This window comes from Neovison vison, chromosome 5, assembly GCF_020171115.1.
Source record: "Neovison vison isolate M4711 chromosome 5, ASM_NN_V1, whole genome shotgun sequence".
Classification (NCBI taxonomy): Eukaryota; Metazoa; Chordata; class Mammalia; order Carnivora; family Mustelidae; genus Neogale; species Neogale vison.
In genome coordinates this window covers 87920506-87947524 of record NC_058095.1, presented here as the reverse complement: position 1 = coordinate 87947524, position 27019 = coordinate 87920506, and the positions used below count along the sequence as shown (strand labels likewise).

At 43.7% G+C, this 27019-nt stretch overlaps 1 protein-coding gene and 1 pseudogene across 1 annotated transcript; one reads left to right on the top strand and one right to left on the bottom strand.

Annotated features, from left to right (window-relative positions):
* LOC122906938 overlaps positions 1–18333 on the top strand; it is a 127749-nt pseudogene extending 109416 nt beyond the window's left edge.
* A 5905-nt stretch (positions 18334–24238) lies between these two features.
* LOC122906933 (PHD finger protein 24-like) lies at positions 24239–25526 on the bottom strand. The gene is given in 3 exon segments (XM_044249440.1): positions 24239–24538; positions 24540–24889; positions 24892–25526. Coding segments are annotated over 3 exon segments (1206 nt in total). The 5' UTR covers positions 25448–25526.
* Positions 25527–27019: the final 1493 nt, after the last annotated feature.

The window sequence follows — 27019 nt, the reverse complement described above, 5'->3', positions numbered from 1 at the left end:
GCAGTCCTACCCGAGACAGGGCTGCTGCCACACGGCAGGCTGGCCAAAAGCCGCTAGGAGTGGGAGTCCTTGATCAATGGGGTGAGCATTTCTGGACTTCTTAGGGGAGCTGGACACACTCCTCAGTCTGTCTCCTTGCCCACGAGCCACTTGATTTCAACTGCATGTGCCCAGGGAGGGGTGGTGTCTGGCCTCTTCATTATCCTCACTGCACTCACCTCTGCTCCATGAAGATCCAACCGAGGAGGGAACAAAGGGACTCTGTCTCTAGCCAGGCCTTCCCAGGACCCTCCCCATACCTCCACCGTTACCTCCTGTGCCCATTCACTAGGTGCCATGAGAGTGGGTCTGTTTCCACTGACACTCACCTCCCACAGGGTGTGGGATGTCTGCTGCTCCCTGGGCTCTACTGGGTCACCACTCTCCCTGAGCCCCCTCTGAGCACCCAGCGTGCAGGTGCCAACAGAATGCTGTGTGATGGTTCCTAAATCCTGCATTCTGGGTCCCAGAATTGGGGCAGAGAGAGGACTGGGAGGGGGCAGGGATGGAGCATGACCCTGTCAGGGGTTGAAGCTGTCCTCCATCCCCCTCTGCTCTCCCACAGTGCTCACACACCTACCCCAGCTCCCCAGGGCACCTTCCCAGTTTCCAGTAGAAGCTCTCAGACATTTACCATAAAGCAAGAATAACGAGGTGAGTGTGAAGGTCCAGCAGCCCCTCGAACTCACAGGACCCTCTCTACCCTGGTGGAGAGTGAAGGCCCTCCTAAAGCAGCCAAAGCTTACTCACATGTTGCGCTGCTGCTGGGGTCCGCCGACCTCGTTGTAGCTGGAATAAACACATCCGAATCTAGAGAAGGCCAGGGGGCATCGCATGAGCTATCTGTGGATGTTGGCTCTCCCCGCCTGACCCTCGACTAGCCTGCAGCCCTGGGGTGCTCTCTGTTCTGTGCAGGGATCCCATTCAGTCCTAGATAATCGCCTCCACCTTCCGGGGCTCCCTGAATGCTTGCTGAATAAAAAGGCCCCAACCAGCCCATCACCGACATCTGAGTGGGCCTGGCCCCTGCTCACCCCCAGGGATGCTTGCTCTGGATTCACCCAGACACAGACCCCAGAAGGAGTCTCAGATCTCCCTTTCAGTGGCAAAGGAGCCCAGCTCTAGATCATAGTGAGAGTCAGGGATGAGGCAGAGGCTTCCTCACGAGGGGCACAGGAATGAGCAAAGAGCATGCCCACAGGCCCTGCAGCAGAATTTTCCACTGGCGCAGGCTCCCTGGTGTCCTTTCCCTACAAGACCCCACTGAGTCCCTCTAATACCTCTGCCCCAGTTAGGAGCAAGGGAAGCTTGGGGAAGCTTGGGGACCTGCCAAAGTCTCACAACCAGGAATTGGCCAAATCCCACAGAGCAGTTAGGGGAGGGGAGGGTGCTCACCTTGCAAAGAGGAGGTCCAGCACCTCCTGGGTGGTGGCAACGTGACGGTATGTGTCCAGAAAGATGTGGACACAGTGTAGATCTTGTCTGATGACGGCAGGCACCAGGTGATCTACTGCGGCCTGCAGCTTGTTGGCCCGCTTGGCCATCAGCACCGAGGTCTTCCTCCTCTTCCTGGTTGAACCATTTTTCCCCTGAGGTGAATCAGAGGAGACATGAGTCAGTGCGTTGGCCACCAGGAGGGTTGGGGCTTGGAGGGCAGAATGAGCCCCCAGATCTCAGGGACTTCTGCAAGAGGTGGGACAAGAGAGCCCAGAGTCCGAAAAAAAATCGGGTGACTCAGTGTCTCATTGGCTTCAGCCTAAGGCTCTTGGTTTTGCTTCCGGTCATGGTCTCCGTGTCCTGTGGCTGCGCTCCTCATAGGGCTGTGTCTATAGGGCAGTGTCTGCTTGAAGATTCTGTCTCTCCCTCTGCTTCTCCCCACTCACCCCTTTTTCTCTCAAATCCATCAATCAGCCAATCAGTTAAGAAGCCTTTAAGGCAAAAAGAAAATGGTCTTGGTATCCATACAAGGAATTGAAAGAAATGATGTCTGAACTTGCTAGTATCTCAGGTCCCTTTGTGAGCGGAGTATGGATAGCACGTCCCTGCATGAGTGGCATGGATCCTGTGATTTCTGATAACATAGCCCATTCTTTTTATTTTTTTGAAAGACTTGTTATTTATTTATTTGACAGAGAGAGAGGTCACAAGTAGGCAGAGAGGCAGCCAGAGATAAAGGGGGAAGCAGGCTCCCCGCTCAGCAGAGACCCCCCCCCCTCCGCTGACGTGGGCCTCGATCCCAGGACTGTGAGACCCAGGACCCATGACCTGAGCTGCAGGCAGAGGCTGAAACCCGTGAGCCACTCCGGCACCCAGCATATCCCATTCTTGAGACGAGAACACAGAGATGTTTAAGGCGAGAGGGCTTAGGATAAGAAGGCACGAAGGCTGTAGGATGCAGCACTGTGCCTTGGCCAAAGAAGGGGATTACATCCAGTCCTGCCCCAGTAAAGGGCTCCATGGCTGTGATCAATGACTGGCCTTCCGGACTGCCTTGCAGTGCAGTGCAGTGAGGCCCCTGTTCCTTTTCCTTGGGGGGTCCCCACAATGTGTTCCATCAATACCAAAGCGCAGAGCACGAGACAGAGTACCATGGGCCCCATGTCCCTTTGGATCAAAGTCTCCCAACTCAATCTTGCAAATGATCATTTGCAAGACTTGCGGAAGCTGAGGAAGGACTGTTGGGCCAGTGGGGACACCTGGGAGCACGAGTTAGGAAAATGCCTAGGCCAGGGCAAAAGGAGTCTAGATCAACGGGATGAGACCTGGTCTAAAGTCTCTTTAATGATACTCCTAGAAGTATGTGGACAATGGCTCTGCTTCTGTCCAAGGCGTGGGCAGGACCACGAGGGCCAGCTGGGGAAGAGATGGGATACAGATTCACAGAAGTACAGGACTCTAGGAGGCCAAGTTGGCTTCTAGGAAGTGGGGCCCTTGGTGCTGCATCGGCGCCCCAGGGGTCGCATCTCCCCAGCACCGGCACTCACCCTGAGCCAGCGCCAGGCTCTGTTGGCCGTGTGCGGCTTCTTTTCCTTCGAGGAAGGAGAGCAGGATATCTCCTCGTTCACCTCCTGCACCATGTCCTCTGGAGCGTTCTGTAAAGACAGTGCCCGGCAGCCAGGCAGGAGGCCTTAGTGCACTGTCTGGAGGCCTTTGCTGGTCTTCAGACCCAGGGCGCTCCATTCCAGACACACCACAGCCCAGGCTGCAGAACCCTCCCCCAAGGAGAGAAACGTGGCCCAGCTTCAGGTCCTTGGATGTGCTCTGGCACAGCTAAGAGACACCTCAGGAATCCCCTGTGCACCCTGTCCACCCTGACATTGGTGTGAACAAGAAGGGATCACCAGGGTATCCACTGTGCTCACCCTCCTCCAGCCCATGGGCGGGAACCCCCACATATCCCTCCTCCCCTCAAACTCCAGAGGAAGGGATGGGGCTTCCCCAGGACGGTTCAGAGGGGTGGGCATCCCCTACTCTTCTCAGTAGTAAGTACCTTATGGCGTCTTCCTCGAAATGTCCTGAGGCATTGTGGGGGTGGTTTCAGCCAATGTCTACAACATGGTAAGAAGCCATTTTCCTGGGGTTTCTGATACCCAGAGCCCCGTAAACTAGGTACACAACAAGAAAACATCTTTCTGTGTCCAATGTCCTGAGTCCAGTAACCCTGCTACCGGACTAGAATGTGGGTGCCTGGTTGCAGGGGTTCCAAGTTCTGCAGGCCTTTGTGATCAACGCAGTGACATCACTTCCTGAGATCCCCTATCGGGACCCACTCCTGTTTGGACCCCTACATGAACAGTGGTCCCGTCTGCCATCTCCTCATCCCCCTTCTGCATGCAAGGACACATCTTATCTGTACACAGTGACCCCAACACACCCCTCTCCACAGGCCCCCAGGGAAGGTCTGGGAGCAGCCAGGGCCCCAGCTTGCAAACACACCTGGTTTCAGACACAAGTCTCTATTCTTCCGTGGTTCAGACCCTAGATAAGCCATTGTGGCAGACAGGAATGATCTTCTTGCAAAATATGGATGATTCCAGCATGTCTTTCTATCAGATGTCCACAGGCATAGGTTGGATAATAGCTATGATGTTAGAGGAGTGCTGTCACATGTAGGAAATACCTCCCACCCAATTTCCTCCCTCCTATCAACTTCTTGGAATCTGCTACTAATCAGATCCCACCCCACAGTCCCTCCTGGGGTGTGTGTGTTTGTGTGCACCAGCACACTCGCTCCTGTGTGCACACATGTGTTCCTCGGTGCTCACATTCTGGAGTCCCAGAAGAGGACAGCCCCACTTACAGAGGGCTGGGTAATAGCTTCCCAAGGTCTTAGGCTTTGCATTTTCAATGCAAACCCTAAAGAAGGGACTGGAGTCTTGGCCCTTGATGGTCAGAATGCACCCTTATCCCTAGAGACCACCTGTCCGGGGATGCAGGCCATTCCGTCCTTTCCAAAGGGTGTGATGTAGATAGGGGTTCATCCAGTGTGTCGCCATGACCCGGGATCCTCCTCAGACAAGAACCTGGGGACATGTCTTCTATCTAGGAGATCAATGATCACCCTCAGCCCGATAACATTTCCAGGCCGACAGCCACTTCCTTCCAGAAAAACTTTTCCAGAGCCCCCAGTGAATGGCTAGGTTACATTCAGGACCCCATCTTTGAGGATACTCAAAGAGCTGGGTTCAAGCCTGCTAAGCCTCCCTACCAGTCTGATTCTGGGCAAGGCCCAGACCCTGCAGGGATCTTCACCGTCTCCCTTCGGGGGCTCCATTGTTTCCCCAACTCCTCTGTAGACATGTTTGGGTGACCCCCTCCCCAGAGTGTGGTCCGGACTTGTTGATTCACTTCCATGTCACAGAACGAGGCAACGTGACCCAAAGGCCCTTCTGAGATTTCGTTCTAAAACTCACTACCCAGCCCCATGTTCTCTCTCCAATCTTCACACTGGAGCACAAGCCCCTAGGTTGGACCATGACACAGACATACGCACGTGGCTCAGCCCTGTGGGCCCACAGCAGACAGAAGTCAGGTCTTTGAGATGGGCTGTATCTGGCCCATGCCCCTGAGTGTGCTCAGGTTCTCGGTGAAGCCGGTCCTCCCTTGGTGTTGTCAGCAGCCCAGCGGAGCACTGCTGGATTCCTGATCCCCTGAGACCATGAGGCAGCGTTTGTGGGTTCAGCCACTGAGTGTGGGGAAGTGCGGTTACACAGCCCTGGGAGAAGGGCACTGATACTGACCAACTTCCCGGGCCCTGGCCCGCCTCCCCTCCCACTCTACTCCTCCTCAGCTTCCTCTGGCCACCTTGGCCCCCTTTCTAACCTACAGTCCTCTGCTCCATGGTGCCCTCTGCCAGGTGGAATGCACTCGCATTTGTGCAGGGCTGTCTCCTTCTTTTCCTCCCGCAGGAATTCTCCATGTGATCTCAGCACAGCCTTGTCATACCCCTCACCTGGTGGATCGGGCCTTAGTTGTGTCCCTTGCTCTTTTGCTGTGGAGCAATTGCTTTTTCCGTTCACATTTTGGTTTCTCGTTTGTCCATCTTCTCCTCTAGACCCTGAGCTCTCACGAGGAGAACCCGCTGGGCTGATAAGCCCTGGCACCATCTGAGTGCGCAGTGCCCGGTGGCTGAATGAACGGGAGACAGGATCCGTCCCAGCACAGACCAGCTCCGTTGTTTGAGCCTCACTGATTTTAGTCCTGTGTAAGCCTTTGTTTTGTTTTTTGAAGTTAACTGTGCCTGATGTGGGCCTCGAACTCATAACCCTGAGATCAAGGATCCTAGTGCCTGAGGAAGCCAGGTGCCTCTTTGGTCCTCTTGAAAGGTTTTAGGCTGATCACTATTCAAGTGAATTTGGTCATTTCAACATGCTGTACGGAGGTATATTACATTATGCTGAATGACCATGTAACTTGCCAGGTTTTGGTAGCATGTCACCACAGAGGTACCCCCCCATGACAGTGCTGAGTGGATCTTCAGATTGGAGACTGAAATGCTTTCTGTGTTCTTCAGGAGCCCAGAGTCCCTCCACCATCGGCCTTCTCCCTCCTTGGGATGACATGCACCTCTGATGCCCTCAGCACAAGAAGAAAGATGACAAGGAAATACACACAGGAGGGTGTTTCCGGCCAGGTCTTGAAGGCCTCAAGGTTCACTTTGATGCTCAATCTTTTATGTATTTTTTAGGATTTTATTTCCTTATTAGAGGGAAAAGAGCACAAGCAGGGGGAGGGGTAGAGGGAGGAGAACTAGAGAGATGCTGATCTGAGGAGGACAGGGGATGGCTGATCTAGACCCGTGCAGGGAACAGCAGAGGCCGCCAGAACTAGCCTCCATCATCTGGTGGGCCGGGAGTAAGGAGTAGCCTCAGATCCCTGTGCCCATGACCTGCTATCAGGGGAGACCCTCTAGGGATTGCTTCCTGGACTCCGAGAACATTGAACGGTGGGGAAATTTTCCTTGATTTAGGAGGTACATGTAAAGTCAATCATTGGGTTGATACTTCCTCTTCTTGGACCGACAGCCCCAACCTCAGAAGAAGATGCTGAACCTCCTCAAGAGCTTCCTCTAGCTCCCACTGTGGTGCCTGCCGCAGCTTCAGAGCCTGAGGGGCCTGGATGAGAACCAGTTGTGAGTGTGATACAGCTATGGATACAGCCGAGGGCAGGCACTTACCTGAAGGAGCCTACTGCAAAGTGTCTGTGGACAACCAGGTGCATGATTGAAAGACTTAGGTGTCTACCCCTGTGGGGGACATTCCTGGCTTAAAAGTGTTCAAGCGGTGAAGTGGGGCGATATCCCAGGTGTGACATCATGATCTCAGGATCCCGGGGGTCCGTAGAAGACCAGCTGGGGCCCGAATGCTTCTGACTTCCCAGATATCAGTTAGGGAAGATGGCTGAAAACCATGAAGCTAGGTCCCGGCTTTCTGCCTTGGGAAGCAAGCTGGGCCCAGACACCTCCTTATTCCATCCACAAAGTCTCACACATTTCGCCATGAAATGGCAATGAAAGAAATGCAATGAAGAAATGGACTGTACACCAGAATTTCTTACCTGTGGATTATGCCCAGGATTTAAGGTGCTAGAGAAACATTTTTTGACATAAGGATGGAGAAATGGTTCCTCCACAACACCTACTGGAAGGACAACTGAAGGATTATTTCAGCACAGGAAGTTCGGACCTGCAGGGGTGAATGGGAAACAAAGAGCCCGGTGGGTAAGTAGTTAGCCAACATGTCGGGAAATCTGAATTACCATTAGCTGTAAAACACACAAAAAAGTCATTTCGGGAGATGTTAGTGACAAGTTGGAATGACATGATAATGCACATTGTTAGAACAACTGCAGGTACTTAACATTAAAGGATTCTGATATTCTCATTTTGTGCTCTAAGAGGGGTAATAGACTCAGTTCAGACGTAAGTTACACGTGCTTAAGAGTTTCGGTTTTTTAAAGATTTTATTTATTTATTTTTTTATTTGTCAGAAAGAGTGTGAGAGCGCACAAGCAGAGGGAGCAGCAGGCAGAGGAAGAAGTGGGCTCTGGGCTGAGCAAGCAGCTTGATGCAGGACTCAATCCAAGGACCCCAGTAAAATGGCCTGAGCCAAAGGCAGATGCCTAACAGACTGAGCTACGCAGGGGTCCCTACATGAGTTTTAAAGGTAGGGAACCTGGGTGTCTCAGTTGGTTAAGGAACTGCCTTCAGCTCTAGTCATGATCGTGGAGTCCCAGGTCCCACATCAGTCTCTCTGCTCAGCAGGGAGTCTGCTGCTCCCTCTGACCTCTCCCCTCTCATACCCTCTCTCTTGCTCTCTCATTCTGTCTCTCTCTCTCAAATAAATAAATAAAATCTTTTTTTTAAAAAAGAGTTTTACAGGTAACCCCAAAGTCATAGAAATCAAGTATATGTTTTTTCAAACTAAAAGATGAAATAAGAGAATAAAGAAAGTATGTCAACTCCTTGACAGGGAGGAAATGAGAAGAAAGAAACATTACAAATGCATGATCAATAGAAAAGTAAAAATCATACGGTAGAAATAAGTCTACCTATGTAAGCCATCACAACAAATGTGGGCAGTTAAACCATAAGTCAAATCATATATGAATGGACAGAACTCTTAAATTGAATTAGGAAATTAACAAAATCTGTTTCTCTGCTGTTTTCAAAAAAAGATCCAATGCAAGAGGACAGAAACCAGTGCACAGGCCCAAACTAAAACCAAAGCAGATGCACTGGGTTTTGCCTGGAGGTGGAAATACCCCAGGCTGATGGCCTTGGGAGACCCGAGGGCGGGGGGTGGTAGGCCAGGTAAGGGAGGCCTAAATGGAAGAAGTGATGTGATTTGAGGCGGAAATGGTAAGAATGAGCCCCCTGGGTACCGTACTTCAGGCAGAACATCCTAAGGTCCTATGGAATCTTAGGATGTTTGAGGAACAGAAAGGTTGGTGGGGGGGTATAGCTCAGTGGTAGAGCATTTGACTGCAGAAAGGTTGGTGGCCTTTCACAGATGGTACAAGAAATAGATCATGAAGGATCTTGAAGGATATTTGCATTTTATTTTTAGTGCAGCGAGGAAACATCGGAGCATTTGTAGCAGACGAGTTCCATGATTGTCTTTAAAAAGATCCTTCCAGCTCGTGCGGGGAGAATGCAGTAGAGAAGGTTACAGAGAAGCAAGAGAGGAAGCGGGAAAGCCATTTGGTGGCCAGTACAGTTGTTCAAGTGAGAGGAGAGTGTGCCTTGATCCACAGGGATTGTAGGGGACACCAGGAGGCAGCGATGGGCTGGAAATATGTTTTGGCTGTTGAGCCAAAGGGACTTCTTGATTGACTGGGCACAGAGTACGGGAAGGGGAGGAATCTAGGCTGATGCTCTCCTTGGGGGCTTGAGCAACTGGGTCGATGTCAGTGCCATTCACCGAGATGGGGAAGGTTGAGGAGCAACAGCTTGGGTGGGTGGGTAGGGATTGCAAATCAACAATTCTGCCTGGGTCTGAGATGACTCTCAGCTATAAAAGTGGAGTTATCAAGTAGATAGTCCAGTGTTTTGGTGTGGAGATTGGTAGAGATTTCTGAACTGGAGATAAAAATTTCAGAGTTGTCAGGATAAAGTTTGGACTGGATTGACTCCCCTAAGTAGTGTGTGTGGGTAGGGAAAAGGTCCAGGGTGGAAATTCGAGGTAAGTGTTCCTAGCATTAGCAAATAAAAATAAAGGAGTGCCAACTGAATTTGAACTTCAGATAAACAAATATTTTTATGAGACTGAGGCACTGCCTACTGTGCTCAGGAGGCACCTACAATAAATATTTTTAAAGGATATGTTACATGAAATACTGGGGACATACTTGTGCCAATAGAATCACTTAGTATTTATCTGAAATTCAGATTTAATGGGACATCCCATTTAATTAGACAATCCTACCTAAGGTACTACTTCCTTGTTTAGATGAGATGTAGAGAAGGATAAGGAGCAAAGAGAATGTTCCATTTAGTGTGACCATGTAACCTATCTTTCCAGAAGGCAATGTTAAAAAAACAAAAACAAAAACAAAAGCAACAACAAACATTTATAATGCTCAGAAATTCTATGGGTCAGGGATTTGGACAGGGGATAGTGGGCATGGCTTTCCTCTACTCCTTACTCTAATCCTGGGATTCTTGCCAGCATGGTGTCTGGGTTCCAGTGGTGAGAAAGAAAATGCATGTGCATGTAAGCAAAGAGAAAGAGAGATTCAGATAGAGAGAAAGAGAGACAGAGAGAGAGAGACTTTATCACTCAAATGTCCTGATTCCAGGTAATTTTGATTCATTCTACAAGAAGCTCCGCCATGCCTTGCCCTATGTTCTGGACTGTACAGTAGGGATAGGAGGAAAGCCCTTGTTCATTTTTCAAGCATTTATGGACCAGACCCTGTGCAGGGCATTGGGAACACAAAGGGGCTTAGCCCTGGCCCCTGCTGTCCAAGCACTTACAGTATGGGTGGGTATGTGCTGGTGAAGACAGACATATCGGGAGAATCAGGGCTCGGCATCCCCATGAAACCCTATCCTGGCTTTGTGGGGAGAAGATGTGAAAATGTAAGCTATTTTAAAATAATCTAGCAGGTGACTTAGGATCAGACAGGCTGAAACAGATAGCAAGAACAGGTGGAACCTGGGAGAGGGAGTGATTGTTATGGATTAGTTTGGAAAGATTTTCTACAAGAGAAGCAATTTGAGCTAGACCTTCCAGAGGAGGAGAATTTGATCACTTCCCTTAGCTCAATAACATCCTAGACATCATCACATTAAATAAGTCTGATCTTCCACACCCAGAGCCCTAGTGACCACATTTAGTTGACGTTGAAAGAGAACTCCTACCTTTAAAGTTCATATTACGTATGTTTCCATTCAACTTTAAGCAAGTTTTTAAAGCTTCTTAATCTTTTTTCTTCTATTGTCTCTTCTCTCATGGAGAGATTCCAGGAGGGAACCTATCTTTTCTTTTTAGTCGAGGTGCAATATTTATTCAAGCAGTTAACAGAACCATTCACATGTATTTGCTCAACAGCATTGTGGTGGGGAGAAGTGAAGGATGGTGGGAGGAGCCCAGAGCCCTTTAGGTCACAGAGCAGGGCACAAAGACCTCTCTAGGGATGTGCAAGTGTCCTTTCCCCTGAAGGAGAAGCCATGGAAAGGGGTGGCTCCTTGCCATAAGAGATAATCTCACCAAAGGCCAGAAGACTTTCTGAAGACTGCCTCCAAACCAGAAGAGCCATCACCCCTCACACAGCAGTCACTGTTTTCCACATTTTTATTCTTGGAAATGTCAGAAGGACAGAAGTATTGAAAGCCTAGCATAATAAATATCAGAGAATTCTTTCTGCAGAATTAAACCATTGATAACTTGATGCTGTCTTTGCTTTCTCTTTCTACATGTCCTCATATATCTTGTAGTATAGCAATTAATGACCCTTCTCTCCTAAATAATTCAACAAGTATCTTCTAACAATAAGAACATTATCCTACCAGAAAGCAGAAGAAAAAATTTTTAAATTTCTCAGAATGATCTAGCATCCAATTTGCTTCAATTCTCTTCATTATCCCAAAAATGTCTTTCTTAGTTGTCCCCTTTTTCTTCAAGCACAGATCTATTTGAACTTCTCTTATTCTATCTGGTTGTAATGGGTCTTTAGACAATTCAAATATTGTCTCAAGACAATAAAGACAACCCATGGCTTCACTTTTTTCTGTGATACTGATAATTTGTTTTTGTTTTAAAAATCATCTGCATTAATGTGTAACTTGACCTAGGGAATTCAGCTGTAAGTGTACTGTTCATTAATTTTGACAACTGTATGCACCAATGTAACTGTCCCATCAAATCAAATAAAAAACAATAAAATGCAGATTTCTGTTGCCCCAGAAAGATCCTTTGTGCCTCTCTGCAGTCATATCCCCTCTGCTTCTTGTTGCAGGCAAGCATTGATCTGCTTTCCATGATCAGATTGATTTTCTGGAGAGACGAGGCCAGTTTGTGTTGTAAAATGTCCCACAAGTCTAACTGTTTCCCTGTAGTGTCATTACCTCCACATTCCAGCTATCGACTTTCCTATACACTGAAAGTTAGGTCTAAAACCTTGGTTAAGTGCAGGTTAAACATATCAGGAACAAATATTTTGGGTGATACTGGATACTTCTTGCTGCTTCGAGTCAGGGGTACAACACCAGGGTGTGCATACTATTGAGTTTTCCTTGGTTGAGATGTCAGCCACCAGTACTTGCCTTTGTGATAGTACATTGTTCTCTTAAAATTGGCAAGTCACCAGTGCGGTGATACTTTGGTAATGTCCAAAGATCCCACTCCCTACAATCTTTTACCCAATGCTTGTAGCATTCATTGATGGCTCTTACCTGAATCAGTTTTTCCATGCGGATTTGCAAAACGGTGACTTCCTAATTCTACCATTTCTTCTATCTTTAGAAGCTGTCATTCTTTGGTAAAGAGGATTTTCTTTTTAAAAAGGAATTTATTTATTTGACATCGAGAGAGAGAGAGAGAGAGAGCATAAACATGGGAGCAGTAGAGGGAGAGGGGGAAGCAGGCTCCCCACTGAGCAGGGAACCTGATGTGAGGCTCCATCCCAGGACCCTGGGATCATGACCTGAGTTGAACACAGACATATAACTGACTGAGCCACCCAGTTGTCTTGAAGAAGACTTCTCTTTAATGAACCAGGCACTGCATCTCCTAATCAGGCAGAGTAAAGCCTAATTTCTTTACCCTTAATTACAATTAGGGAAAATTTGATTGTGAGGGAAGGAATCAAGGAAGGGAGGAAGGGAGGGAGGGAAGGAAGAAAGAAAGAAAGGCCAGAGGGAAAAAAGTAAAGGAAGGAAGGAAACAAACCATAACTGAAAGTGAAATACTGAACAAATAAAATTCTTCCTGATTAATTGTTTTTTTGGATATGTAATAAAATAAAAGATGACAATGCAAAGTGTTATAATGGTACTGGTAATTCATTGTCGGGCTCCTTATCATTTCAACCTTCACTTAATGTGTAGGTATAAGGCTGGAACATACACACTACATTTCCCTCTCTAGTGACATGGGTGATGGGAGCGAGGGACATGGACTTTGGAACCAGGTGGCTCTGGGTTGAGTCCCGGCTCTGCCACTTGCTTGCTGGGTGGATTTAACCCCTTTGAGCCTTGGTTCTTTTCTCTGAAGGGAGAGTCATGTTGAGAATGAACAGAGGTACCATATGTGAAATTTCTGTTCCAGGGTGAGGGACTGATCCTTACCTTGGATCTTTTCAGCTCCCCTGGAGAAGTAAGGCGACAGGAAGAGGAGCTGCCTGAACTTTCAGAGCCAACAGAGAATTGGGGCTGTTCAGACACTCATAATTGTGCCCATGAACACAAAGTCACAATTCGCTGCGGGCTTATTCTTCCTTCTTTTACTTTTCCAAAGACACCAAGAATGGTGTCTTTCTTGAAGGAAGCACGCTAGAGACTCAGCAGTTAAGGAGGCAACCCAAGTGTATGTTGCTGACCCTGGTGCTAACCTAACCTATCCTTGGGCAACGGTGTTTCTCCTATCCTGGGACTCTGGTGCAAATTCCCATTCAGTCTGTCCCAGGATTTCTGAAGACAGAGAAAGAAAGCGCTGGAGGGAGGGAGGGGGCAAGTGGGCTGGACTTCAATGGAGAGAACCAGGAGGGAAAGGAAGGCTTGGCATAGCACAACTTCCATAAGCAATTACTATGAAAGAAACCACTCTAACCATGAATGACATATTGAATGGATGAATGAAGTAGGAAATGTGTGCATTGCATGACGCAGATCTGGGCTAGAGTTGACGAAAACAAACCCGACTGTGTGGCCAGGTGGGCAGACACCAGCCCAGCAGAGATGGGTTCTTAAATGTCATCCTGAAAAGAGACATGCCAAAGAGGTCATAGTTTACCCCCATCTCAATTTCTCTCTCTCTCTCTCTCTCTGTTCCTGTCTTGATGAAAAGTTTGGAACTCTTACACCGTTACAGAGGGAACAATCCGACTTATCATGCCATAATTTATAGAGCTGATTAATGTGTTTTTCTCCAAAATACCTGGATTTAATATAATTATTTTCTATATTTAGAATTATAAACTCATAAAATATACATGCCCCTAAGTGATGTAAAATGCAGACACTCTTTCTAATAATTAGAAGTTTCTTGATTTTTAAAATACATAGGAACATTGATTTTAGAGGTTATGTGAGTAATAGGATTTCACAAATTCTGTTGTGAAGCTATCGCTTAATGGGATTAAAAAAAAATAACACACCAAGATATTTGAACGAATAATGCTGCATTGATCTCATACCAATTAAAGAAAGACACAAGATAGAATGCTATGTAGGTTATTTTCAAAAGTACCTTACTAACATATTACAGGTGTATTTCTAATGGAATTATAATCTGCTCAAACACCAGAAATTCTGCCGCTGAAATCTTTTCTTCAAGAGATCAACAACTAAGCAATTAATATAACTACCTGAGCTGTTCAGAGGGCCATATCAAGCGTGGATAATCCCAACTGCTTAATTAATATGGACCCTCTTCCCCCAGTACAAACTTTATATCAGGTTCGATACGCCCAAGGATCATAACATTTAAAGCACAACATTTTAGACGAAGCCACCACAACCATCAACACCAGCTGTGCCAGGATTAGAGGAAACCTTTGGCACCATTTTCAGGGAAAAAACCCAAAATATATCTGAAGAACTACAAATTTCCAATTTCTCTTTTCAGAAAAACTTACTGATATGTCCAGAGGAACTCACTGTCCCAAATAAGATTGGGCAATGTCCCAGGAATAAGGTAATCCGTTTTGGGAAGCAGTCATGAGGAAGGTGAGGGGTCCTTCTTCCAAAGAGACCTTCTGCTCAACAGTGACTTAGAAATCCATTTACAATCTTTTCTTTGACATCACTGAGAGACACAGCTGGTTGACGGCTTTCACCTTGCTCTATTGGGATATCACCTGACCAAAGAACCCCCCCCCCCGCCACCACCAAATTCTCAGGCTCTGAGGAGATACCCAGCAAAGACTGTGTGTGTACAGATGGGTGTATGTGTGTGTGTGTGTGTGTGTGTGTGAAAAGACGCAGATCCTGAAGGCATCAAAAGGGCATGATGCTGTCTGTTGGAACTCATAATTTTATTTATTTATTTTTGCAAGAGAGAGCAAGAGTGAGAGAGCACACAAGTTGGGGAGAGGGACAGAGAGAGAAGCAGACTCCCCGTTCATCAGGGAGCCCAATACGTGTCTTGATCGTAGGACCCTGAGATCATGACCTGAGCTGAAGGCAGACACTTTATGTTATGTTAGTCCCCATAGAGTACGTCATGGGTTTCTGATGCAGTGTTCCATGATTCATTGTTGCGTATAACATCCAGTGCTCCTTGCAAGACGTGCCCTCCTTAATACCCATCACCGGGCCAACCCATCCCCCCACCCTCTCTCCTCTAAAACCTTTGGTTTGTTTCTCAGATCCCATAGTCTCTCATAGTTCATCTTCCCTCTGATTTCCCCCCTTTTCAATTTTCCCTTCCTTCTCCTAATGTCCTCCATGCTATTCCTTATGTTCCACAAATAACTGAAACTATACGATAATTGTCTTTCTCTGTTTGACTTATTTCACTTAGCATAATTTCCTCCAGTTCATGCACACTGATGTAAATCAGTAATATTAGTGCATATTTTTAATTATTTATTTGTTTGTTTGTTTTTTTTTGAAAGAGAGGGCAAGAGCAAGAGAGAGGACAAGTGGGGAGGGAAGGACAGAGGGAGAAACGGTGTTAGGACTTATTAATCTGTGTGCATTAGTCCTAACACATTACTAACTTCTGGTTATTATGAGGTTTTTTTTCTCCCTCTGAGAATATTGGAGGCTCCGGATCTCCTGATTATATTGATGTAAGTCACTAACTTAGGTGCTGTGAAGACATAAAGACAAACCAGACATAGACCCTCCCTTTGAGGGGTTACAGAGTAAACTTGTTCTCAACTTTGGTCACATATTGAAATCACCTGGGAGCTTTAAAAAAAGCTGGAGCCAGTTTCCCTTCCAGAGATTCTGACTTCATTAGTCTAGGATATGGCGTTGGCATCCAGATTTGAAGTCCCCATTGATTCTAGCAAGCATCCAAGGCTGAGAACTATTGCAATAAGGAAAGACAAAGCCTTCTGAAGCCCACAGGCTTAAGCATAATAAGAATTTTCAGGCTCTAGGGGTGATTATACTACTATAGGACTTTTGCAGAAGTATAATAAAGTTTAAGGTTACTGTTCTCTTTTATACACATATGTATCCATGTTTGCCGATGTGTGTCAGCATGTGTACGCACATAGATTACATGAGTATCGCATTTTTCTTATGACAGATCCAGTGACATAGCAGTAATCCAAGTAAAATCTCACTCATTTTCCCGCCACTTTGTTTTCTTCCAGCTTAAACAACAGAAGTGTATTGTCTTCCCATTTTGGTAGCCGTAAGTCTGTGACCAAGGGGATGGCTGGATTGGTTCCTTCTGAGGGCTGTGGAGGAGAATCTCGTCCTTGTTTCTCTCCTGGCTTCAGTGACCTCAGCTGTTCCTGGCTTGTAGAAGGCTTTTTCTGTGTCTTCCCCTGGTCCTCCCTCTGTGCCTGCCTCTGTGTGCAGGTTCCCTCCTTTTCATTTCTTCTTCGTCTTTTTTACTGAGGTATAGTTGACACAGAATGTTATGTTAGTTTCAACATAGTGATTCAGTGTACATTACACCATGCTCACCATAAGCAGAGGTCCCATCTGTCCCCATACAACACTATGACAGTATTGTTGACTCTATTCCCTATGTTGTACCTTTCATCCTTGTGACTTACTCCCACCATAACTAGAAGCCTGTATCTCCCACTCCCCTTCCATTATTTTGCCCTCCCTCCCACGCCCCACACTGCCACCATGGAGACAACCACCAGTTTATTCTCTATATTTATGGGTCTTTTCCTGCTTTTTTTGTTTGTTCACTTGTTTTGCTTTTTACATTCTATACATAAAATCATATGGTATTTCTCGTTCTCTGTCTGACTTATTTCACTTAGCATAATGCCCTCTAGGTCCATCACTGTTGTTGTAAATGGCAAGATTTCATTTTTTAAATGGCTGATATATACCACTTAATATATGACTTCTTCTTTATCCGTTCATCTATCAGTAGACGTTTAGGTTGCTCCCACATTGTGGCTATTGTAAATAATGCTGTCATAGGCATAGGGGGGACATGTTTTTGAATTAGTATTTTTGTTTTCTTTGGGCAAATACCCCATAGTGCAATTACTGGACCATGTGGTATTTTTATTTTTATGTTTTAGAGGAACTTGAACTGGCTCTCAATCTCTTACTAGTGTCAGTTACTCCTGAGCAATTCCCCAGGCTCCCTTTCTATGCATTTTAAGCACATTTTCATATCCATGACCTATATACCTACAACAGAGAGTTCAGGTTACCTAATTTAGTTTTTTAAAAATTTTAATAATTTTTTTGTAGCCACACTTTTTCAGACAAACAAAAATTGAGCAAATTTGTTGCCAGTAGAGCTGCCTTGGGAAAAAAATGTTAAAAGATGCCCTTTCGAGAGAAGTAAAATGATACAGGTCAAAACTTGAATCTACTTAAGGAAAGGAAGAGCACTGGAGAAGGAATTAGTGAAAGTGAAATAAAAACATTTTCTTATTCTTTATTGATGTAATAAAAATATTTTGTTCAAATATGTGTGTACACACACGTGTATGTTCAATACACCAATAATGAAATGAAGGGGAGGACAGCAATGATTCAAGGGATAAGAGGGAGGAAGAAGGAATTATAAAGTACTCACACTACCAAAAAAAACCCAAAACTATGCTGCAGAGGAATATTATGTAACAAAAATGTTGATGTTATATTAATGAATGAAAAATATGCTGGCTATAGAATGGTAAGATCAACGTGACTCTGTTTTGTAAACAGAGTTTTACAAAAAGTTTTGTAAACTTTTGTAAACAAAAAGTTTACATTTGGGGGCACCTAGGTGGCTCTGTTGGTTAAGTGTCCATCTTCGGCTCTGGTGACGATCCCAGGGTCCTGGGATCAAGTCCCACATTGGGCTTCTTGCTCAGCGGGGAGCGGGCTTCTCCCTCTGCCTCTGTCTTTCCCCTTGCTTGTGCTCTCTCTCTCTCTCTCTCTTTCTCTCTGTCAAATGAATAAATAAGAATCTTTTTTAAAAAGTTTACATTTCTAGATGGGAGGATCGTGGGTGACTTTTTGTAATTTCCTGTGTTTCAGTTTTTCTCAGTCTCAAGTGATTCCGTCCCCCGGGCTATCTGGCCATCTGCGGAGACATTTTGGGTGATCACAAGTGGGTGCACGTGTGGAGAGAACTACTGACATCTAGTGGGTGCAGGTTAGCTCTGCTGCTGAACATCCTACAGAGCACCAGACACCACCCCCGCCCCCCGCCGCACCTCCCCAAGAAGAATTATCCAGACCAACAGGTCAACTGTGAAGAGGTGGAGAAGTCCTGCTTTATGTCTCCCAGGGGTTTTGTAGCAAGCAATTTCACTTATTGTAACTAGAAAATGCTCTTTGTAAAACACCATCATCATTTTTACATCATCTTTCTTGCTGTATTTGATGCTACAAAGGCTTACCACCCAAGTTTTCTTCTCTAATTAAAAATTGGCCAGCATCTCATTTTCATTATTTATTTATTTATTTTTATTTATTTTATTTTAATATTTATACAACTTGAATAGACTGGAAAAGAAAGTTATGAAGAGCCCCTAGAAAACAGAACAGGAAGCAAAGAGGTTAAGAGAAACAGAAGGGGAAGGAAGAGAAAAAGGTGGGGGAGAGGCAAACCTTAAAAGACTCTTAACTATAGAAAACAAACTGAGGGTTGCCAGAGGGGAAGTGGGTGGGGGATGGGCAAAATTGATGATGGATATTAAGGAAGGTAGTTGTAATTGGCATCATGTATGATATATAAGTGATGAATCACCTAATTCTACTCCTGAAACGAGTATTACCCTATCTGTTAACCAACTAATTTAAATAAAAACCTGGGGAAAAAAACAAAAAACAAAGGCAGAAAAACTCGAGATTCAAGGCTTAACCAGGAGGCCCATCATATTGCAAGGAAGACTCCAATAAAGGAAGAATAGAAAAAGTAAAGTGAGCAAGAAATTATTAAAGAACTAATAAGTTTATTTTTTCTCAGAACTGATGGAAATGAGTCTCCACGTTGAGAAAGCCCACTGAATATCCAGCACAATAAATGAAAAATACTCTTACCAAAGAAAAAGTCCCAAAGTGCAGCATATCAAGGATAAACAAGAGGTTGTAAGAGCTTCCCAAATGCAAGGAATGGGGATAGTTCACATCCAAAAAGGAGAATGGCACTGGACTTCTCCACAACTACATTGTGAAACAATTTCTTCAAAATTGTAAGGGGAATAGTTTCACTAGTTAATTCTGTACTCAGCTAAATCAAGTGTGATGGTACAAAAGAAAGAGTAGTCCCTCCTTTCCCTAAAAATACTTTCCATGGACTGTGGCCTATGAAATTTTAAAGGATGTGATTTGTCCAGATGATTATATAAGAAAGAGAAAGATATAGATGACTTGGGGGGGGGGGAATCCCACTCAGGAGAGGGATAAAAAAGTGTCAGCATGGCTGCTATTCAACAAGCCATGAGGTCAGTCAGTTCCATATTGTACTCTCTAAAAGAGAACCTTGGGAAGGAGCTCTCCAGAAAACAAAGGAACATAACATGTTTGAGCATACAGAAAAAATATTCATTGCATGTAGCAGTGATTTGGAAGAGTATATAATAATTGTATTAAGTACATAGAAAACTAGAGGGTAAAAAAATTAGTAGTTATGAACTCCAGGAGAAATAATAGGCATGGTCCTAGTTCACCTCTTTGTTTAAAATATTTGCAACTCATAATAATGTAGACATTAGCTATTTATATTTATATTGGTGATTTATATAGTCCCACATTATAACATTATTTTGATATCAGAGATGGGTAGAAATGTGGGATAAGAATATAGAAGAGTGAAGTCTTCATATGATTGGAGTTAACCAATTATGTTTTAAATTGATAAATGAAGAAATAAAGTATAAGGATGTCATCTAGACCTACACTTATATTAATCTGTGGCAAAGGGGGCAAGAGTATACAATGGGAGAAAAGACAGTCTTCAACAAATTGTGCTTGGAAATTTTTGCTTGGACAGCTACATGCAAAAGAATGAAAGTGGACCACTTTCTTATACTGTACATACACCATAATAAATCAAAATGGACTAAAGACCTAAGTGAGAGACCTGAAAATACAAAACTCATAGAAGAGGACATAAGCAGTCATTTCTTTGACATCTGCCATCACAACGTTTTTCTAGATATGTCTCCTGAGGCAAGGGAAACAAAAGCAAAAATAAACTGTTGGGACTACACCAAAATAAAAAGCTCTTGTGCAGCAGAGGAAACCATCACCAAAACAAAAAGGCAACCTACTAAGTAGGAGAAGGTATTAGCAAATGATATATCCAATAGGGATTAATATCCAAAATATATAAAGCATTTATACAAGTCAGTACCCCCCCCAAAAAAAACCCCAGATAATCTGATTTTAAGAAGAACAGAGGACCTGAATAGACATTTTTCCAAACAAGACATACTCATGGCCAACAGACATGAAAAGATGCTCAACATCATTATACAATGAAATGCAAATAAAAACCATAGTGAGATATCATTTTACACCTGTCAGAATGGCAAAATCAAGAAGACAAGAAATAACAACAGTTGGAGAGGATGTGGAGAAAAAGGAACCCTTGTGCACTGTGTGTTGGAATGCAAATTGGTACAACCATTGTGGAAAATAGTATAAACCTTTCTCAAAAAATTAAAAATAGAAATTTAAAAAAGAAGCTCTGGCACATTGTTGGTGGGAATGCAAACTGATGCAACAACTGTAGAAAACAGCATGAAGGTTTTACAAAAAATTAAAAATAGAAATACCATATGATCCAGTGATTCAACTACTGGGTATTTACCCAAAGAAAATAAAACACTAATTCGAAAAGACATATGCACTCCTATGTTTACTGCAGCATTATTTGCAATAGCCAAAATATGGAGGCAACCCAAGTGTCCATTAACGACTGGATAAAGAAGATATGATTGATATATAGATAGAATATATATTCTTTACATATAGATATATATAAATAGATTAGGTAAATTAGATAAATAGATATATCTAAAGAAGATGTGATATATATACTTACATTTAAGTGTATATATATTTATATTATGTATAATATATATAATATATACAATATACATATATTATATATATATACACATATATATAAATGGAATATTGCTCAACCATAAAAAGAATGAGTTCTTGCCATTTGTGACAACATGGATGGATATAGAGGTTATATTGCTAAATGGAATAAGTGAGAAAAAGACATACCATATGATTTTCCTCCTATGTGGAATTTAAGAATTAAAACAAAGCAAAAGAAACCCAGACTCTTTAAGTACAGAGAACAAATGGGTGTTTGCTAGAGGAGTGGTAGGTGGGGGGACAGATAAAATACATAAGGGGGTTTAAGAGTATACTTAATCATGATGAACACTGAGTAATGCATAGAATTGTTAAATCATTATATTTTACACCTGAAACAATGTAATACTTATATATATTTTATATATATACACATATATATGTGTATATATACATGTATATATGTATATATGTATATATACATGTATATGTGTATATTACATATATGTGTATATATACATATATATGTATACATATATATATGAGACAGTATAGAGGGGTGTGGCAGAAGGATGTAATTTTTCACTATGAGACTTAATATAATTTTACTTAATAAACTATATATATATTACCTTGATAAAAATAAAATCAATTTTAAAAATACAATATCTCAACGTCTATGAAGGCAGGAGTTAATTGTGTGTTGATTTGACACTTGGCAGAACTTGAGATACATAAATATTTAAAACAACAGCAAAAACACTTTAATAAATATGCGTCTTATCTAGGTTTTCTAATTTCTTGTAATATAATTATTGTTAGTATGCCCTTATAATCCTTTTTATTTCTATGTGATTGGTAGTGTTATTCCTCCTTTGTTCCTGATTTGACTTGAGAGTTTCTTCTTTTTTTAATATGGGCAGTTATAGCTGTAAGTTTCCCTCTAAGCACTACTTTAATTATTACCCATCAGTTTGGGTATATTTTGTTTACATTTTTATTCATTAAAATATTTTCTGATTTCTCTTGGGATATTTTGTTTGTTGATTATTTAGAAGTGTGTCATTTAATTTCCTTACATCTGTGAATTTCCATGCACATTTGAGAAGAGAAATTCTACTGTTGTTGGGTAGAGTATTCTATAAATCTCTTACGTCTAGTTGATTTTTAGTGCTATTTCAGTCTTCTATTTCCCTGTTGACTTTCTGGCTAGTTAATCTATCCATTATTGAAAATGGGATACTGAAGTCTCCAGCTATTTTGTTTACTTGTGTATTTTTCCCCTCTGTTATGTAAATTCTTCCTTCAGGTTTATCAGGGCTTTTTTTGTTAGATGCATATATTTATAATACTTATTACTTTCTGATAGGTTGATCCTTTTATTATTGTAAAGTGTTCTTCGTCTCGAGGGAAAATTTTTGTCTTCAAGTTTCTTCTGATATTAGTACACACACTCCAACTTTCTTTTGATTATTGTTTGTATGGCCTAATCTTTTCATAGTTTTCCTTTTTAACCAATTTCTGTCTTTGAATCTAAAGTATATATTTTATAGAGAGTGAGAGTATAGTTGTATCATGTTTTTTAATCCATTTTAGATTGTTTATTACATTTACATATAATGTAATTACTGTAAAATTAAGAATTACATCTGCCATTTTCCTGGTTGCTGTATTTCTTATGTCTTCACCCATTGTTCCCATTCCTTCATTATTGCCTTCCTCTGTATTTGATAGATTTCTTTTTTTAGTATACCATTTTAATTTCTTTGTTTCTTTTACTATATGCTTTAGAATTATCTTTTTTTTAAATTTTTTTTTAAATTTTATTTATTTCTTGGACAGAGAAAGATCACAAGTAGGCATAGAGGCAGGCAGAGAAAGGAGGAAGCAGGCTCCCTGCTTAGCAGAGAGCCCGACGCAGGTCTCGATCTCGGGACCCTGAGATCATGACCTGAGCCGAAGGCAGCGGCTTTAACCCACTGAGCCACCCAGGCGCCCTAGAATTGTTTTCTTAATGGTTGTCCTGGTGATTATTATTAGCATGTTTACAGAAACAATCTAGTTTAGATTAATACCAATTTCTTAATTAATTTATTTATTTGACAGAGAGAGAGATCACAAGTAGGCATAGAGGCAGGCAGAGAGTGAGAGAGAGGAGGAAGCAGGCTCCCCGCTGAGCAGAGAGCCGGATGCGGTACTCGATCCCAGGACCCTGAGATCATGATCTGAGCCGAAGGCAGCGGCTTAACCCACTGAGCCAACCAGGTGCCCTAGATTAATACCAATTTAATTTCTTTGCAGAAACTTTGCTCCAGTATAGTTCCATTCACTTCCTTTACTTTGTGCTATTATTATCATATATATTACATTTTTATACATTGTAAACCCATCAACACAGTTTTAAAATTATATAGCTGTGTTTTAAATCGTATAGGAGAAGAAGAGAATTGCAATGAAAAATATCTATTTATACTTTTATATTTACCTATATACTTTTATAGTAAATACTAGTGCTTTTTGTTTCACTATGTAAAACAAAGGTATGTCTAGTGTTAGACTGAAATACTGTCCTCATTTCTTGGACACAACTACTAGCAACATATTCTCTTAGTTTTTGTTTTTTAGAAATATCTTGATTTCTCTTTCATTTTTAAAAATGGTTTTGCAGATGTAAGATTCTTTGTTAATAGTTGTTTTTTGCTTCGTTCTTTGTTTTCTTTCAGCACCTTGGATAATGTCATCTCAGTGCCATTTGGCCTCTATGGTTTCTAGTGAGAAGTCAGTCTTTACTTTTATTGAAGATCATATTTTCATATTTTCTTTTTCTTTTCTTTCTTTTTTTTTTTTTTTTTGTGCAGAGACTTGTCTATTGGAAATCAGAACTGGCCAATAGAAGAAGTGAATAGAGACCCCTCTCATCTCTACCAGGAGCTTCACAAAGGGAACTTTGGTCCTTTTCAACCAAGAAGAACCAGCTCTCTGAAGGCATGGACAGTGTGGCGCATATGTGCGCGTGTGCATGCACGTGTGTGTGTGTGTGTGCGCACATATGTGTGCAGTGGCAGGTGCAGTCTATGATGTGAGGACAGGGGGGTGGCTCCGGGAGTGGATACTGCCACAGCTCCCAGGGCTTTTCCCTGCAGCAATGCATATACTGCCTCTGTTGTGAGGGGAGCCGTGATTTCAGTTCCATAAAGCTTAGTGGCAAATTTGAGATGCTGGCAGTGCTCCATCCCCACAAGTCTCAGTACCAGAGGATGTTGGGGGAAAGAGGGAAAGAGAAAAAGGAGAGGAGGGAGACCATTGTCCCCGACTGAGCTTCTCTGCTCCATGCTATCCTGGGGGTTTCAGATGAATTGCTGCACTGTTGGGGCGAGCAGCCAAGATGTAGACAACATTCTCCCGCAAGAATGTAGGCCAGTCCACAAATCTGGATTCCTGCTCTGTGGGCAGCAGAGCCTTGTCCTGACTCTTGCTGCTGCTGCTGCTAGCTGGGCTGCTGTCTGCTATGGGACCCACATGGCTGATGCTGACACTGCAGGAAGGAGCCTCTGCAAGGCGTTTGCAGAACCAAGAGTGCTGGGCTGCATGGCACTCTGCCTCACTGATAGTACTCCAATTGCCCCGGGCGGGCGAGGAAGGTGGCCCGGGCTCGTTCCCGTTCCTTGACTGTCAGAAGCCTTAACAGAGAGTTCTGGGGACGCAATTGCTGCAGAAGTAGGAGGGACTCATGGGACAAGAAGTCAGACCACTCTATGTGTCCTCGATGTTCAGGGTGCAGGGCTGCAAACTGGCGGGCTGCCTGTTCCTCTTGCTCCTCGCTTAGAGCCCTGTTACTGTCCCCCCGCTTTGCTGCTTGGTGGCGGTAGCGCAGGAAGTCCTCCAGTGTCAGGGAGCAATCAGGAATGACTTGACACTGCTGAAAGGTCTCTGTGAGGCTGTACATTTCCTCCTCAGTTAGCAGCAAGTTGAGATTATCACAGTATGGCAGCTCCGGCCAGGTTCTGCGTGGGCTGTCTCAGTCACCTCTGCCACGCTATCTCCTTGGATGTAGCCCATGCGGCGCAGACAGCCCTCGTGGAAAACCCTGGTACAGATCCTGCATGGGAAGAGGCTCTCAGCTGTCCAGACCTCACAGACGTCACACAGCTCATCGCTGACAACAAGTTCTCTGGGCTCCAAGCAGGTATCAGGAGGCTTGTCATCATCCAGCTTCCGGGTGGGGCGGGTGAAAGCCGGCGGTGGGAACCGATTACTCCTATCAAACTCCTCCGGCTCCGCTCCACGCCCAGCTCGGAGCCTCTCCCAGGCTGCACGTTTGGTACTGCTCTCTTCTTGCAGCTCTGGGGTACTTGCCTCTGCTTCCTTCTCCTCCTGGACCTCCTGGACAGAGCCCTCTCCAGTGCCTCGGCGGGACCCTGGAAGCTCACCGGTGCGCCGGATGGAAGGCCTGTCCCGTAGTCCATCCTTGAAAGCAGACACAGCCAGGCTCACCTCCTGTACCTGCTCTACCGTCTGCCGCTTGGACATCAACACCCCCATGGCTCGGGACCGTCAGGGTGCGGGACGCGGGTCCGGGCCTGGCGGACTCCGCACGGCGAACCCCGCGCAGCCCATGGCCGCTCAGGAGCCCGCGCGCTGGGGCCCAGCGCCGGGAGCAGGCGGCGCGGGCGAGGATCATATTTTCTATTGCAGGTTTCAAGATTGTCTCTTGTCCTTTCCTTTTGACATGTTGACTATGAAATGTTTGAGCGTAGGTCTTGTTGATTTATTGTACGAGTTTATTGAGCTTCTTGAATTCTAAGATTAATTCTTTTTGTTGTTGTATCTGGAGAGTTTCTAGCCATTATTTCTTAAGATATTCCTTCTGCTCCTTCCTCTCTCTCCTCTCCCTCTCTTTCTCCCACGTTTCCCTGCCACTCCCTCCTTCTCTCTTTTTCTGGGACTCCCATTTTACATGGTGGGGATGTTGGATGGTGTCCCTCAGGTGTCTGAGGCTCTGTTAATTTCTCCTCATTCCTTTTGCTGTTTCCTTCTCATGCTGGATAGTTTCAATTGACCTGTATTCAGTTCATTGTCTTCAAGTTAACTGATTCTTTCTTCTGTAAAGAATAAATATATTATTATATTCATATTTATATTATTATAGTTATATTATATAAATAATAAAGATATTATTCAGACTAGAGAAGTTTTTCATTTTAGTTATACTTTTCAACATCAGAATTTCTCTTTGATGTAAAATAATAGGGGTGCCTGGCTGGCTCAGTCAGTACAGCATGTGACTCTAGATCTCTGGGTTGTGAGTTTGAGCCCCGCACTGGGTGTAGATCATTACTTAAAAGTAAAATGTTTTACAAATAAAAGGAATAATAATTTATATCTCCTTATTGTTATTCTCTATTTGATGAGACATCATTTGCATACTTTCCCATAGTTCTTAGACATGATTTCTTTCAGTTCTTTCAACTTATTTATTATAGGTGATTTAAAATCTTTGTCTAATAAATCCAGCTTTTGGTTTTCCTCAAGGACAGTTTCTGTTAACTGCTATTTTTCCTGTTTATAGGCTATGCTTTTTTGTTTGATTTTGATCTCTCTCTCTCTCTCTTTTTTTTTTTGTCAAAACTGGATATTTATGATAATTTGTCTATTCTAGAAACCAGATGCCCTTCTCACCTGGATTTGTTATTGTTACTTGGGTTGTTGTTGTTGCTATCTGTGTTTTAAGTGATTTTTCTGTAAAGTCTGTTCTTTGTTGTGTGGGCACTGAAGTCTCTGTTCTATTGCCTTAGCAGTCAGCAAATGATTGATGGGAGGTTGAACTAAGAAGTCTCTCAACCTTTGCTGAGGGGTTCTGTATATTTGTTGGGGCATTCCCTTAGTGCTCCACCAGGCAGTTTACAATCCTCCCTTAGCCTTAGCCTTCACTTTCTGCTTGCACAGAGTCTCAAAGTCAGCCAGAAATGAGAGCTCAGAGCCTTCTCAAGTCTTTCACGGTCATGCACTAAGCTCTTTGCATGTACATGAGCCTCTAGAATCCCAGGAATGTGTTGAAGTTCTTCAGGGTTCCATGTGGATATCTTAATTCTTCAATTTTCCCTTTAATTTTTG